The following is a 17,464-nucleotide window of genomic DNA, read 5'->3' as shown; positions in this document are numbered from 1 at the left end:
AAGACTGTTCCAAGTCCATCTGTCAAGAAAGAGCTGAAAATTTGGAAACATTCTTACAGACCTTTAGAACAAACAGAAGAACAGCATTTGCATTAAAAGCACATTAAAACCATATAAAGTACTGTAAATTATATAAAAAAAAAATCCAAAACACAGCAGTTACAGATTATCAAAGGGAGAGACAGTTGAAAAGCAAAAGTTTTTTGTTCAGTTGTTGTTTTTTTTTTCTTTGCAATAGCAGCATTTTGGCACAAAGGCAAATGCAGAAGATAGAGAAAAACAGGCAGACAAGGTACAGAGAAAGTTACAGAATCTACAACAAGCATGCCACAGTTCAGCAGGACCAAAAGCACAGTAAGAGCTGTCCCCAGCTTCCCTTTCCCAGAGAGAATGGCAGCCACTGCTCAAAGCTTGTTGCCACTTCCCCCACTGAAGGGCTCCAGTTTGGCCATAACCTCCCCTGGGAGCAGCAGGGCAGAAGCTACACAGGCTCTGAGCAAACCCCTCGCACAAAGGGTGATTCCAGCTGAGGGCTGAACAACCCTCAACCTGCTGATCACAGACTGTGCCCTGCAACCATCACTCTACAAGGGACAGACAGAACTCACTCCATGCCAGCCAGCACTGTGGCCACCCAGGCAGGGACTGACATCTTTAGCAAGGTTAATCCGTGCCAAACAGGTTAGTGACAGCACAAGAAAGGGCTTGTTGGGACCAATCTCACCCCATCTGACTAAACCTGCTGAAGGCTACTCTGTGGTTGAATATATTTTATGCATTAAGCTGGTTAAAAAAGTTTGGTGATATACAGTGAATGAAGGGAAAAAACTCATGCAATTTCCATCCATTTGGGATTTCATGGCAACTACTAAAAAGCAGGTCTTGCATGAGTCACCATAAAGCTCCCCGAAAAAAGCACTTTTGGTAGCTCAGAGCTGAATTTAACTCTCAGGTATACAATTTTTAAATGGCTACCTTTTTATATATTCCACAATGGATGTTACTGTTGTACACCTTCCCTTTGCCTTCTAAGCTATATTTGCATCTCCACCAAATATCAAACCTGAGCATGTTACACACTTTTCTGCTTTTACTTAATCCTTGTAGAGGCAACTAACACTCTGCACCAAGACCTACCCCACCATGAGGATCAGTTCAGACCTCAGGGCCTAAAATTGCTATTGCCAAATTCCATTTGGTGGTCTTGCCCTAAAGGAAGTAAAACACTTTCAGATGTATGACCTGTACTAGGGGAGTGACTGATGGATGAAGTGGAGGCTAGGAAACAGATCTCTGCCTCTGTCTTCATCTCAGACAGGTTTTTGCTCAAGGTATTTGTCTAGGCTACAGTGAAAGCTTGCCAGAAGGAATATACACAAATAGTTTAAATTCAGGAGTTACACTGAGATGTAATCTTACAGACTCCTTTTGATTATTCAGGAATAATATCCTGTTCTTCCACTGTATAGGTAAACTTGGTAGTTCAAAAAGGTTTGTTTTTTGAAACCATAAATAACTGTAAAACCCACCACAGGTTTCCTGACCTAGCTACCCAGCAGGAAGGGGAGCTGAAGGTAGGTACCTACAGGACATGACTGTAACAGAGAACTGACCTGCCTTTAATGCCACTCTGGATTGTTTCTAAAGTACATTGCATTTTGCTTCCTCCTGCTTCTTAACCATTGCTAAGTCAGTAGTTCCAAGAGTTAAATCATACTGCACAAAGAAAGCAAAACTCAGCCACTACTGGTATTTCTTTAGCACAACAGAGGCACTGCTCACCTCTTGTAGCACTGAATGCACTTCTGCCATGCACACATGAGAATGCACCACAACACCCTGCCTGAACAGTGACCCAGCTAAGCTGAGCATGTCCTAATGCACTCAGGGCACTGCAAGGGGCAAGGCTTTAAAAGGTCCAAACGCTCTGAACATTATGCTACAGTTATACACTGCTCTAAAAAGCAGAAAGCAAACAAAAGGAGCCCTAGATTTCAAGTTTTGCCATTAGACAATATGGTGTCTGTTCCAGCTTACTCCTCTGGAAGTACTACAGTGCTGCTACAGGATTGTGCCACCACTGCAGAAGGAGACATCTGATTTATAGAAGTTTATCATAAAATATGCCCTATTGTTTGCTCTACCTAGCGATCATTTAGGTGCTACTTGCTGAATGTTCCTTTGTAAAAGCAATTAAATTTGATTTGTTGGAAGGACTAAACCAAAGGAGATTTTCTGCCAGCAGTAGCTGTGATAAACTAATTGATAAATGTAATTCAAATCCCCTCCTTCCAATTATCATCACCTACAGCTTCACTCCACAAAACCCCTTATGCTCATGTCAGTTGCTCTGTGTATCAATAAATATTTTTTCTATTCATCTTTAAGAATATGCTCCAAACTACAAAAAAACAGTTTTTTCACTTTCAGAGAAAGCAGTTTTAAATCTATCCAGTTAGGCAAAAAATGCTGCAGTTCACACATCTGTCCATAGCATTTTGCAAATATCATTCTTCCCTACCCTTTTCTCACTTTTGCCATATGGAAATTGCACACACACAAAAGAAGAAATCTTGAAAGTAACTACACTCCAAAAATCAACATACTATGGATAAATTTTTGTCAGATTGCATTCAGTTACAATCTTAGAAACACTTGTATAGTAATATAAAGTCAAAGAACACCATGATTTTTATCTGCTCCTGTGTTGTTAAGGCCTTCTCAACTGGCACTATGCAAACATTCTTTTCTCAAAGAATTGCTCTAAGTATGTTCCCTTTCTAAAAGCAGCTGATTTAGCTTATTCATAGTCTTTTGGAACAAGTACTAGAAATTAATATTTCTTCTTTTTTCTGACATCACAAAATGAGCACTCGGGGGCTGGGCAAACGAGCATTTGTAGCACAGACACTTCTCTCGTGTTAGAAGGAATTAGAATTTCAAGTTAAAAGGGAAAACTATGTCACAGTAAGACACACACATTCACCACCCCATTTCCAAAGCCACGACCAGGAGCAGCACAGATGCTGGCAGAGGGAAGAGCACCATGACCTGCCAGCACCACGAAATTCAAGGGGTTTAAGGAATCCAATCCCATTAGCTGTCAGACACCCAGAATTCCAAAGGAGATACAATCCAAAGATAATGGGATCTTTCCCATTCAAGTACCAGATTAATAAAGAGAAGCTTGGGAGAACGAGAAACCACACCCAGAATTCAGGAAAACACAGAAATCCAGTTTGTGAGCTACTCCAGTGCTTCATAAAAACTTTCAATTTCACTGACATTGAGCTGCATACATTACAGGGCTCTTTATCTGGGCTGACTCAGAGGAGACCCTCAATTAAACATCTGTGTTTTCCTGGTATTCTTTCAAACAATGTCCTTGAAAGAACTGAGAACATCTAGGCCCCAAAGCCACAGTGCAAAATAATATATTGAGATTTCCACGTAGCACACAAAATTCACAAGGCACCGCAAAAACCAAATGAGTTACACAGCTCAAAGCTGGGTGACATTAACTCTCACTGGTCAGCAGGCTGCCCACAGAATTCCCCTAGGATCTGCCCGAGAACTTCTGACTGGACATAGAGAAAGGGAACCCCAAATGCCAGCAGCTGACACATGAAAAAGGAGTCCAGAGGGTTCTGGGCTACGTGGTGCCCAATGGAGGAGACTGTGCTGTGCAGGCGCTGGCTCAGCACCCTAACTCTGCCCACGAGGCCGAGCGAGAACTGCACCACCCTGCCAAAGAAGGAAGCGGAGCTACCTGGGGCCCTCTCTGCTGAGGTGGGGAGGCTGCTGGCCCGTCCGTTCCCATCGCTGGCCATGGCGTCCTGCACAGCTCCTTTGGTGTCCTGGAAGAAGGTGGGGGAAGTTAAATTCATGTTAAAGTTGGAATTGCTGTGTGTACTGAACAGCTGAGCAAGGAATTGGGATGCCTTGCAACCATCACATAAGGCAAGGTCTAATAAACAAGCATGCTCCTTCTCAATTTAAGGCTTTATTAAAGCTCTGAAAATCAAACTGGATAGCCAAGAAAGTCAAAGCTGTAAGAGCCCTGAAATGTGCTCCTCTGGGAAATAAAACAGGTACCATTTTTAGTCTTTATTTTTGGCAGGAAGTATGGCACATACTGGGATGGATCCGTTATCCTTCCAGAAAGGAGCTCCAGCTTGTACTAATAAAACCTGAGAATCAGGTGGGACAGGCACCACTGCTTGCACAAAGGAAAATATAATTTAAGGGAAAAGGGCAGCTTGCAGCATGCAAGCTTAACAGAACTTAAGAAACAGCATGTAGCTTCCTCAGAGTACGAGAAAATACTGAGAAGGGGCTTGAGGAGAAAAATGAGGTGCCTTGGATTAGAACAGCAAAAGCTGAGGGACAGCTGAGCCCTTTCTGTATTACAGTGTCTCTTCATCCTATATTTACAGCACAAATACTTCTATTATGATAGTATAGGAAAGGGGATATTCTGTCTTTTCATGCAGCTTCCTGTTAACACACAGCAGACCTTCAGAAATGAAGGTACATGATCTTCATATCTTATACAAGAGGGGTAGAACTTTGTGCTTCAAAGAAAATGCAAACAATTTGTTTCATCTTAAGTAAAACCATGGAGAAACAAAGCAAAACCAGAACTGGTAATATTATTCATTTAGTCTCAGCATACACTGAGAAAGTATTTCAGCTGACAAGAAAAACAAATCAAAATTCTGTTTTGAACATGATTGCACATAATTTGATAAGTACCATGAAAAGAGCAGTAGTAAGCAGAGGAATTGCTTTTAAATAAGATTTAGTTGAACTGTAAGCTTTCATGATGGATAAAGCAACTAAATGCACCCCAAATCTTTCTACTTTCTGAAAAAAAACCCGAACCATCACACATACTTTGTCAATGTTAAGAATCAAAATCTATTAACGTGGCATGTTAGATGAAAATAATGAGTTACCTTTCCTGACAGAGGACCCACTGCTGGCCTCTTCCTCTGAGCATAACCAGAGACTCTGTAACAGTAGTGAGGTTTACAGTAGAATTTACCTGCAGATAAAACACAAATGATGGTCAGCAACAGGAACACAGGAATTTAGCACAATATAAATATCCATCTCACTGCAACTTATTTTCCGCTGCCACTCCAGTTACTCTCTCTAATTTCTTCACTATACGCAGAGGCAAACACTAGCTGAAGTTTTAGCTCCAGCCCTGCTCTCTCCCCTTGTAACTAGGCTCTTTTCCATTGGGTGCCTGACAGCCATTTAGTGTAAAATCCTATCAAACACCAAAGCAAAGCTGTGAGGCTTGTGTGGTATCACATGCTAACAATGCGGCAGTGTGTGAGGAACAAAGAAATCATCACATGAAAAGCTGGCAGAAGCACTTTTGGAAAAAGCAAGAATGAATACAACCAGCAGAGGAAAGTGGGAGAGGACAGTGTTAACTCCCAAAGAACCATCTCTCAAAATGCACAGTGGCTACTTGTAGAAAGGACAATGACTCATTTTCACAAATAAGACCTTTTGTGATCCTGCTGGTTTTACTAACACCCCAGAAGTCTAGAGAGGTTTTTCACTGCTATCTGAGCACTGTCAGGAAGACAAAGCAGCATTAGCAATACCATCATGCAAATACTACTGGTACTAATAAAAGCAGCAAGCTGATGCCTCATAATTATCTTCCACTGTACCTTTGTCAGTGTATCCTGTGCGGCATATGCAGCCCACAGCACTCTCCACTGCTATCCCATTCCTAAAGCTTTGCCAATGCATTCCCAACACATATTCTGACCTCTGCCTCTAATTTCTCTGTGCTGGTATTTGCAAAATACCAGCACAGAGATGGAAAAGTGACAAACATCTTTCTAGAAATCTTTACCTCAATAAGTATTTCTTAATGTTTACTCATACCAAAACCCGCTTTTTGAGATTGTCTGAAATGAGCAACAACTGAAAAGCTCTTACATAAAAATTCTCAGACACTGACTGCAGAAGGCTGCAGAATGCTTGTCAGCCCAAACAGCCAGATGAACAGCAACAATGTGTGCACAGCTTTAGTGTTTTAGCTCTCAAAGAAAACCCAGAATGAAATACAAGCTACATTTTCACAATGATTATATTAGATAGATACCACAGATTTCTATTTAGCCACATCTGCTTCATAGACACGCACAACTGTTGGGCATGTAATATTTCAGAATCAATGCTACAAGCCTGCTGAAACTCCAAGCTTTGTGTTTGCTTCACTGAGAACTGTCTGGCCATAACTGCACACACAAGCATGCCTGCAGAGGGAATCACTAAAAATCTGGTGGTAAAAACTGTTTCAGCCCATACAGCTGACAGAGGATCTCAGTCTGTTAGTGCTTAACAGACAGTCAGATGTTCAGTTACTTGTGAGTGCTCAAAATAACAGCAGTGCTCAAAAAATGCTTTTCCCTAACTTAGATTTCTGACAAAGACGCTGCTTTTATATGTTGATTTCAAAATCACCACTGGCCCCTTTAAACTTGCATGCCAAGTCTGCTGACCTTCCAGACAAGCAATAAAGGGGTTTCTATTCCTTACTGGGAGTCTGGTTTGATGATTCTAAGCTTCCTCAACTCTTCACAACCCAGCCAATCCATTACTTAAAGTCATTATATAATGCATTATGAACACACAGTTTTGGTTCTTTTTGCCCCTTCAACCAGATGGTGTTTCCACAGCCATTTTTCTACCCAGTATATATTAAAAGATTGTTCTTACACAGAATGGATACCCATCAATTTCAATCTGCAGTAGAATATCTTGGAGTATCATCCTGTGACATCAATTTAAAATTTTTACTTCATCTTCACCTCAATCAGCGGGAAAAATACAGGTACTAGTATTTTTTTCTTGCAATTCTGTTTTCTACACCATTATGTCTGAAATAGAATCCTTTGCACAGTACTTGTCACTAGTTTTACACCATTTTGCACTTATTTTCCTACTGAGATTGGATTAAAGATAGGTAGCTGTGTAAGAAAATAAATAGATACCTGCTGATGTGAATCAACATTTACCTCAAATACTTTCTCATACATTTTCTTCAGAAAATGTGACATTTTTGTCAATCACTGCTCAAACAAAGATTGTAGTACATAGCTACCCTTACAAGGAAATGACTTTTCACAAGTGATGGATGCTCTTAAATTATTACTTTCAATATGCACACTTTGTTGATAAACTGAGTTTCATCTGCTGCCATATTGTCTGGTTTCTCAGACTTGTAGGGTATATCTGAAGCTTCCCTTCATTCCTAGCATGTTAGATTCTTTTAATTGAGGCATCAGCAAGTTTTGTAATCATATTCTTTTCTCCTTAGTCTATCAGATACAAAAAATAAATCATTACTGAATCTTCAGTAACTACTGGTACAACACTCTTAACACTGACTTACCTCTACTCAACTTTAACATTCCATATTTTCTATATAAACAGAACTTAGCTTGTAATGACCTATTATCAACAGCCCCTGATTATGAAGTTTCTATTTTATTACATCTAAAATAAACACACAGAGTTGGACAGTTGCGGTACCTTCAAAAAGAACAAGCTGACCGCATTTCTCTCCAACTTGTTATTTTCTCTTAAGTGGTATTAAACACTCAGAGGTTTTATTTAAATACTGTCAGATGAGGACAGTAAAAAGTCTAGCCCTCAAACTCAGCCTGTGAAGCTTTTTAAAGCCTCCAGTTATTATTTGTTTACCCTGCATTCTAGCAGCTGTTAATGATGCTTTAATGAAGCTTTAGATTTCATATTTTCTAGATTCTGTGCTGCCTTAGTGTGTGACTCTGAACTTCACACAAAGTGCTAGCAAGTTCTCTTGACAGTTTAGTCAGACAAAACAATCCTTTTCCAGCCTGAGAACCAAGGACACTGTTGCAGCTTTGGGCCCAAAAGTGTGAACAATGGTGAAGTGAGGAAAGCAATTTGATTCACAACCTGAAGCCGCAATTGGACAATTAACCCATATATGGAAATGGACCAAAACTTATAAAAGTGTGAAAAATCATGACCAGTCATCCATCTTGGGTAGAGCCACAGCAAGGCTCTTGTACTGCCCAAGGTGTAACCTTTGAAGGCTTTTTAAATAAATCCCTCCTTTATTCCCTTTAACTCTGTCCAGTTTCTGTTCCAGGCAGCCTCTCCAGGCACCACTACAATATTGTATTAACGCCTATAAGTTTGTCTGCTCTGCTGCCGCCATGGCCCGGCCATAGGAAGGCCCCGAAGCTCCAACAGCTTGAGAGATGCTGTCTGGGGAACAGAAGTCACCCTCTTCCCTAACTCACCAAACAGTTTGTAAGTGGCAGAAGATCTCCCAGGCCAGGAGGAGCCTGGAGAGCAGAGGCCGTTCCCTTACCATCCTCGATGTCGTAGGCGTAGGAGGACAGGCGCAGGGTGGTGGCGCAGTACTCGCACTTGAAGCAGCTGCGGTGGAAGAACTTGCCCTCGGCACTCAGCCGCTCCATCACGTAGACCCGCTTGCGGCAGAAGTAGCACACGTCGCTGCCTCCCAGGTTCTGGGGGAACTCCTTCTTGAGCGAGCCCTGGACACAAACAGGGATGGCTGAATTTGTGTGTGTCCAGCCTCACCGAGATCACACACCCAGGTCATGTTTTATCTTTTCATTTATGTGGATACGGGAGCACTTGGATGCTGCTGCAGTTCTTGGACACAACTCACGTTGGTTTTAACCAGGACACCAAAAACTAACCTTGTTGTCCAGGAAAAAGGCTCCTAGGATGCCATGCCTACATATATTCAGGAGCAAAATAAGTTCTGGGTAGATGACTGGACATCGGTATTATTAATGATGACCCTGAAATCAGTGACTTAAGGAGGCATATGAAGAAAGGCAAAACCATTAGAACACCCTCAAACAGCAATTCTTCAACCTACATTACCAAAACCAGTGTCTCCTCCAGAAAGCAGCAGTGCAGAAGTGTTATGAACAGTTTGCTCAAGTCATTACACCCAGTCTATGGACGCTGGCATTAGGTTAAAATATTTGGCAAAGGAAACGAGGACAGGAGTGAGGGTGGATGGAGAAAGGGAAACAAAAATGTCTCACAAAGCTACGACAGATTCCATCAGTGGTGTAACAAAACTCACAAAACTGGTGGACACACACAAAACTTGAGAGCTACACAACATCTAAGCACAAACACACTTCATCTCTGGCACATTGTCTTACCAGTTCCTTCTTGTCTAGAAGGGTTTTGGGTTGCTCTTTCCTTTGAAGCTGATTGGCTATCTGCTCAGCCAATGAGCTCACTCCGCCTGTGTACATCTTTATGTACTTCTACCAGATGGGTTGAATAAAACAAGAGTGATGTGAGAAAAGAAAAAAAGAATCAAATTAAAAAAAAAATAACTAGAATGATGAGAGGTTAGGGGGTGAAAAGGTGCAGAGAGGTCAAATCATGCCAAGACAGTGGACAAATAAAGTGACAAGTAGTAATAGCAAAGCCAGTGTCATCAGAAATCACCAGTACAGTCCAGGATCACCTGTAGGAACAGACAGGAAGGCTTGTATTTTGCATTTTTTAAGTGTTCCAGAAATACTATGATGATGAAGGAAGCAGATCCTGTTTTCATCTGTGGGATATTTTGTCCCTGAAAACTTGAGTATAGACACTTGTAAAAGATGAGGCTAAATATAGGTTAGATTTTAGGTTCCAGGTAAAATTGACATCAGAAACAAAGATCTTTTAGAAGGCATGTTACCAAGTCTAATGCAACATGTTGATTTACAACAGTATATTTGTGTACTTTGCACCTGGAAAGAATTAATTTACAGAACATTCACAGAGCGCAGAGAAGTCCTTAACTAAAGAACTCACAGTGAGTCAAAAGTATTAATTCTTCAAGTGGTAAAAATACTCAGAGTTTTAGATGGAAAAAAAGATGGAAGAGTCTTCATCCAATGCATTAAAGCCATACCTGCATACATCTGGAACATATATTTGTTCAACCCTGAACATGGCTTTATGACTTGGCTTTTCTCCACCATGGGCACAGACTGACTCTGTGACTCTGGCTGTCTAAAAACCCTCCAGTATTTTCAGCAGTCTAGGCAAGTTGGCTGTTACCTTAGATGGTACCAAATGAGTGTCTGCAAGCCAAATTCAATCACTGCAGGAGTGGGGAAAGTGTTTTTCACAGGAAACACAAACAACTGGCAATAATTACATGGTTAAGAAAATGAGGTGGTTACATCCACGTTAGCTCAATCCCACTGCAAACGCCACGGATTTGACTCGGAGCAGCAAAGAGCACGCCAAGCAACTTCCCTTTTCCACACTAAGCAGCATTATGAATGTTTCTAGCTGGATTCTCAGCTAATACAGGATCAGAGAGCCACTCAGCTTCTAGCAAGTGTGAAATGCCAAGGATAACAAAAGGAAAGTTGTATCTTAAAACCCCCTTTACTTATAGCAAAACTTGCTTGAAGCACAGTAGTTATTTCCCTCAACTAATAACTAATTTAATATGTCTGGTTATTAGCCTTTTAGGAATGTTTAAAACCTTCACAAGTTCAGACAGGAGAACAGCAGGAAGCATCAGAAAAATTGAAATTCAGCACAGAATGGGTACTTCTTTGGGGAAAAAGATTATGAAAATAGAGTGCTCAGCCAGAGATTACTGCTGCTGTCACTACAGTCCTAATTCCTTAAGCTCCCTGTCACTGCAGCAACGAGGGGAGGGTTTATTTCTACCCAGAAAGAATTTATACCTGTCTACTGATTCCATTCCAAGAAGTAGAACACTTGCAGCATTTCTATATGCAAGAAATAACAAATAATTTGTCTTTGAGTCTCCCAGGTTCCATGTGTTTCCAAGTTCCACATACATATGCACAGAGTTGCTTTTCAATGACGTATATCTTGTCAAACATTACATTTTAAATGGTGCTCACTTCTAAAATTTTCTTCATCATTGACTTTTAACTGGCAATCATAATAATTTGGCCAAGAGTTTTCAGTTTCCTCTGAATGATCAGAGCTTTTGAGGCTTTTTGAGTTTTCTTAGAAGAGAGATGAAGCATTTCCAGGGGAAAAGCTTCCTTCTAGCTGAACCAGGTTTCCCCTGATCAAGCTTTGATTTGAAACCTTCAACTGCAGATCCTTCAGGATCTTTAAATTTCTACCAGCACATAAGCAATTCCATGCTAAAAAATGAATATGTTAATATTAACTCACAGTACCCTGGACTATTTGGTGTGAGAAATTTATTTGCTGAATTTTTAATTTGAGGTTGTGTGTTTCTGATTTGTTTTGCTTTTTCTGCCTACATACCACATCTGGCCTAATTATGGATATTAAGTGAAGCATTTTCTCTTTCTTTCCATGGTCTTCCAGACACAGCATTCTGCAACATTTTCAAAAGCATGCAAAGAACCTGCTCCAGGTTAGGTCAAATCAAGTTCCTGCTGTTCATGTAAGACAACTGTAACTAGTTCAAATTCTCAGTGATCTTTCAAAAAGCCAAAGCACTTTTTATTTCACACTGTCCATTAACCACATATGCACAAACACAATCTGTTGTTTAGCCCAAAACTTCAACAAAAGCAGCAAGCAAAACCAGAAAGCTTCACTGCAAAGCCAGAAAGACTATCAGTGCTCAAAACCCCTGGTTTGAGTGAGAGATGCACCACAAACTTCTCACAGACACCAAATGTTACAAACATTTAGTTTCAAACTGCTTTATGGCTGGCAACACCCGAGCTGTGCCAGGCACAGGCTGCCTCTGGCTTCTCCTTTGTGCAGGGATAAGCACAGAGGCTCTGCAGGTGAAGCAGTGCCAGCCTGGCTGTGTCCTGTGAGTGTCCTTGGCAAGCAAAGGCAGCTGAGTGCACCTGGAGTGCTCAGGTGAGGGCTACCTGGCGCAGGGAGTCGGAGGAGGGTGAGGAAGGGCGGTTGGAAGAGCGGAGGCTAAGGGAGAGCTCCCACTGGTCAACAAAGAATCGGCGAGACGGCTCCGTCTCGGGCTAAAACATAAAATAAACATCAACACAATCATACTTGTGCTTTTCTAAGAGAGAAGAGAAAATAATAATAATAAAAAACCCCAGCCCAGGCCTTTCTGGTTATCATCAAGAACAATTTTTTAAGGACACTTACAGGAAAACTTTGAGAAAAATATCCAGGGTATCTTTACTTTCTCCCTAGCGAGGCAGAGTAGTTACTCCAAATTTGCTCTTTATTAGGTTTTACATTATTTAGGACCATTTGGAAGCAGTTACCTACTTCCACAGATGTCCAACCTCCTGTAATTCAACCAACTAAGCCACTGGCAAAAACCCCAAATCAATTTCCTCTGCTCCTTCTGTATCTCCCATTGTTCTCTATTACTGGCCCAAGGCACTAAGATCATCTTTCAGGCCATGTGAGACCTCTTCTTCATTTTAACTATATAAACCAAAAGTCTGCTCTCCTGGGGGATAGAAGAGAAAGAAGTTAGCTTGTATGTATTTCCAGTAATTAACAGCAAATTTCCAACCGAAAATTTACTGTAAACAAATTAGAAACACTGAATAAAGAATGTATCAATATAAAATGATCTGCTGATCTTGATTATCAAATGGCAAAGAATAAATCACAGACTGAGAACCTGCATCCTTCTGAAACTGGTACCTCACAGGAGAACCCAAAATTTGGTCTTCTAATATGTTCTTGTCATTCTCTCTACAAATAATTATGCCCATCCTCCAATAAATACCTCATATAAGTAGGAAAATGTTGGAAGTATCAGACAAACAGCACTGGAAAAAACTGTGCATTCCTAAAAATTATAGTCTGGAAAGAAAAAATATGCACATTACAAATAACTGGCTTTCTTTGAAAAATAAATTATGGTTTTAGTTATAAAAAGGAAAACTAAATGTCATGTAACTGCATGACCCATGAAAATAGCTACTTCTAGCCACTTGGAATAGGCTAACCTCAAGATTAAATTTACTGAGCAAAATGCAAAAGAGCTTGGCTTTCACAATTTCCTCAATTTATGGAAATATAATTGTTCATACAAAAATTTTCTGTACATCAACATTTAATCAAGTTTCTTCTCTGAAAATGTCCTTACTTTGCTAAGCCTTCTCTCTCAGTATTTTTCTTATTTTCTTCTCTTAAATCCCACATCATAATCCAGTATTGCTTGCAGTGTTCCAACATCTGTTTCCTTTTTCCTCTCTGCCCTACCCACTTTATGCTTTCCTCTACTATGTGTTCTCAGTCTCTCCTCCTTTTCAATTCTGCACGATACAGAAATTAGACAATTTCAAAAATAATTTCTATCTTTGCATCTCCATGCTCAGAAGGAGCTTAAAAATTACCAGAGTGCCCTACAAAAGGTAGGAGCAAAGTACTTTGGTCTAGATCTTCATTTCTAGATCATCATTTTAACTGAATAAGGAAATGCACATGAGTATTGTGGGCCTTGCTTGAGATATTAAGTCATGGCACCCAATAACAAAGAGGTACCACTTTGTTTAAAGTAGTCTTCTTATTCAGGCCTTCACAGCTAAAATTTCAAATCTAGCCAAAGGTTTGATGTTCCTTCTTGGAGAACAGCTCCTGTGATTTTAGCCATCAGAAAAAGATGGCATCCCAAAAAACCCCAACAATATGAAGTGACCTAGATGTCAGAAAATTCTTTTTAGTAGGGCTTGCAAAAGTTCTGGCACTGTTTATGCTCCAGCTCAAGAAGACAGCTTCATTTGGGATGGTTAACTCAAAACAGTTAAGTTATGAAACAAAATCACTTCTGTGCTTTCCAAAAAAGCACTCTGCAGTTTGCCAGGCACTGCTGAAGGTAACTGAAAACAGAGAGCAACCAAAGAAACCACAGTTCAAACTGGCATGCTCCCATAGCCCAAAGACAACAGACTGGGGAGAAAATTAGGCACAAAAACGAAACAAAACAAAAGTGTACACTGCAATCAAAGACAATCTGCACAAACTGCCAGCTCTACCATGGGAAACAACTGCACAGGAAGGATGGACACACAGGTTGTACTACAGAGCCAGGGATTAAGCTTGGAAAATGTGAATATTCTTGCTTCCGGAAGCAAGTAAAATTTGAGAGGGACTGACTGCTAAATGACCACTGTGAGATGACTTGATCCAGAGCCCAGTTGGTTTTCAGCATTTATTCTGAAGTTTACTGGCTGCTTTTTACTTCATGGTTTATATCCTGTTTTGAGGAACAGAAAGGGTCACTCACCAAACAAGGAGACAGCTAAGAAAAGGCAAGTCAAATAAAGACACTACAAATAAAGACAAAAATAGTCTTGATGGCTGTTTCAACCACATGACTGTAGAGCAGTGGTCATCATATTTTGGTGATTCTTTTCTCTCTCTGCCCCAAGATTCCACCTGTACCCAGAATCCCCCAGTGCTCCAGGACACCAGATAGGCAGGGCTGTAGTCACCTGATGCCTCAGTGCACGTCTGGACTCCAGGAGGGCAGCCAGCTGACATGCCCTTTGCTCAACACTCATGGGCACATGGTCATGAGAAAATAAACGAGGAGATCTCTGCGAGACGAGGAAGGAGGCAGGATGTAAACAAACCAGCACAAAAACGAAGGGACACCAAAATGCCAGCCAAAAGGTATGACATTCACATGCACAACAGTAACAGAAGCTCTCATGTGAAAACTGGGAGGTTTTTTTCCCCAGTGTACTTTTCTAATGAAGTGCTACATTTTGACCCTCAGGGGCAAGAAAAAAATGGTTACATTAATTGTTATTCACAACTCTTCCTAGGACTGCTGCAGCCAAAATCAAACAAGCACATAGCCTTTCTCTCTGGCATTACCATCAAAAGAGAATTTTAAAATGTGGCTTTATCATGCACAAAGGGCCTTATTTGTCAGTTTATTTCTCCACAGTTCTGCATTCTCTAGGATTTCCTTTAAATATCTCAACCTGTACCTATTTGTTTCTCAGATTCTGTGTACAGAAACACATTTTAGGGTAATGTATTTTGATTTGCATAAAGAATGAATTAATTTCTTAAAGATGGTGGAATATGCAAAGTAAATACTCCACATGCCAAAGAGAGCAAGTTTAATGAGCCTGTCTAAATAAAACAAAGAACAGCAATATCAGACACTCACAGAAGCTGCCAGTTTTACTTGTGCAACTTCACTGTCCTACTTGTTCTTATTGCACTACCATGTCAATACACCCTAGGCACAATATTTGACACCTCTGCTATTCTGGTCTTCCATATCAATGTTCCTAAAGTGTTGTGTGGTGCACTTGGTGACATGGAAAAAGACCTGGCAGGTGGCCTGCTATATAAGTTAGGACTATCAATGCAGTACCACACAGCCTTCAGCTAATTTGTTTGTGGAATACAAAAGTAAATGGACAGGAATTACAAACACGTGCATCAAGAAATCTGAGGTTGATCTGTCAAGAATGCCAGGGTGTAGCTCTGTATTACTAATTGTCCTCCAATGCAGAACAGAAAACTGGGTTCACACCCAGTTTACAGGAAACACTCTTCCCATTCAGATCCATTAACTGTACTCTCTACTTTCAAGCTGCTTTCTGTTCCACCTACTCCTTCCTACTAGATCATTTTCACTAAAACTGGGGCCTGTTATGAAGCTGTGGGCTTCTGTGTCATTGCAGACACGTGTATTCATTTTCTACTGCCTGTCAGAAAACATTCAGCCCACAAAAGGCTTTTGTTAGAACACATTCTGGAAGTTGCAACAGTTTTATTGCTGGCTCCCATTTATGACTTAATTCATTCAAAGCCTGTACTGGAATGTCAATTAATTTGTCAATATGAATTCAAATCAACCGGTCCTTTTGAGTGCCTATCTTTTATTTTCCCATGCTTCTGTATAATACTGAGCCATTCAGACAGACAGTTGAATATTTCATTGTTAAGAAGGCTTCAAAGTCTCTATACTAAATAATGCCTCATCATTTTTCCTTTTACTTTGGCCTGTAGGAGGCAAGATGGAATGCCAGTTGTTTAACCATCCAGAAAGCAAGCGGTGAACACAATGCAACCACGTTTGCATCAATTAGCACAAAACATAACTCTCCTTGTTCTGCTACAGCCACAGCATACTTCCCTAAAGAGGTGTAAGAGACAAAGAAGAATGAGAAGAACTCAAGTGCTCGACCTAGGGCAAAGTAAAAGCATATAGCAGACTGCTGATGAAGGCTTGTTATGCATTTCCGTGGGTGTCACACAGGAGGGATGGCTCCTGGCTGACTCTCAGCAGTTGCAGCGTGTTAACAGCAGCATCAGGATAAGTGTGCTTCACCACCCCCTGTATCTGACCTCTGGATTGCACACATCCACCACAGCTTTGTGTCATCAGCACCCATGCCATTTGTTCATGCTTTTTTACCCTTTCCTGTCTGGGCCTCAGATCCCCGGGATAGCCAGCACCAGGTTCCCTGAATCTCTGCAGGCAACAAATGATGAGCTTAAAAACAATCACAGACCAACTTCCTAATCAGAACACACTTTATCTGATTTTTCTTATGATGCAGGCAGAAAAGAAGCCACAACAAGAGCAGAAGTTTATTAAGAATAATTTAAACCTGGCAATAACAAGTTGGCTTCGATAGAGAAGTTTTTTTAAAAGTATATATTTATATTAGGTCTATAAACAACAACATAGTACCACAATGTATTCAAATTAGTGCAATAAAGATGGTAAGGCACTCAGTATAACTCATACTGTGATGTTAGTTCAGAGGAAGGAGATGGAGAGTTTAAAAGAAGTGGCAGGATAAATGCAGTAGAAGAGCAGAATTAAAGGTTTTAAAAGACATCAGTGTAACATGGATACAGATCCATCTGACTTGCTATGAGGCCTGGGCCAAGACAATTTTAGGGGAAAAAAATCATTCCTAAATGATTCCTAAGGAGAAAAAATGCCTCCAAAAGCAGATTACTCTGACTGAGTCTAACATCAGTTCTGTAGGACTTTTATCAGAGGATAAAAATTCCTGAGTTAAAAGAAGGAAGACTTCCATAAAACACAACATAGAAAATGGTCAAAACACACTTGGCAGTAGCTGGCTTTCATGACTGAACTAGGCAACCAAAAAGACACAGGACAAACACTTGGAGAGGTGATAGAAGGAAAATATCAAGCTACAAGATCCTGTGAGTGAAAACAAATTCCTCTACCTGGAAAATGAATCCCACACTATAGATTAGAAGGTAAAACTCAGCATTTAACTGCCTTTGTTTCTCCATCTGTAAGGTTGGGGAAAACCTTTCCTCTTTCATAAAATGTATCCAACAAAATTTTCAAAGGATTTTGAGACAAGGCAGGCAGCTAGCTATCACATCATCTGCTAATATTACACTGCAGTGTAAATGCAGGTTTTGCTCATGAAAAGAGCTTTCCTTGCCCATTCTACCCAGATGTTCTTTCCTGCAT

The 17,464-nt window shown here is 40.6% G+C and overlaps 1 protein-coding gene across 23 annotated transcripts in view; it reads right to left on the bottom strand.

The window, feature by feature from the left end:
• Positions 1-17,464, bottom strand: part of MICAL3 (microtubule associated monooxygenase, calponin and LIM domain containing 3) — a 174,203-nt gene that overhangs the window by 63,193 nt on the left and 93,546 nt on the right. For 20 of the 23 annotated variants that reach the window (XM_071422149.1, XM_071422152.1, XM_071422160.1 and 17 more), the window contains 3 exons: positions 8,396-8,582; positions 4,959-5,047; positions 3,770-3,857 (listed from right to left, as the gene is read on the bottom strand). In XM_071422149.1, the coding sequence (XP_071278250.1) occupies positions 3,770-3,857; positions 4,959-5,047; positions 8,396-8,582 (364 nt within the window). Of the gene's footprint in view, positions 1-3,769; positions 3,858-4,958; positions 5,048-8,395; positions 8,583-9,100; positions 9,339-11,888; positions 12,027-14,468; positions 14,574-16,417; positions 16,475-17,464 lie in introns of those variants that run through there. The other 3 variants (XM_071422167.1, XM_071422165.1, XM_071422166.1) reach the window with 3 other exon arrangements.

This window comes from Agelaius tricolor, unplaced genomic scaffold, assembly GCF_023055355.1.
Source record: "Agelaius tricolor isolate 1412-34295 unplaced genomic scaffold, bAgeTri1.0.p SCAF_3, whole genome shotgun sequence".
Taxonomy (NCBI): domain Eukaryota; kingdom Metazoa; phylum Chordata; class Aves; order Passeriformes; family Icteridae; genus Agelaius; species Agelaius tricolor.
Note: the sequence above shows the minus strand (reverse complement) of the source record. Positions and strands in the feature narration are given on the sequence as shown.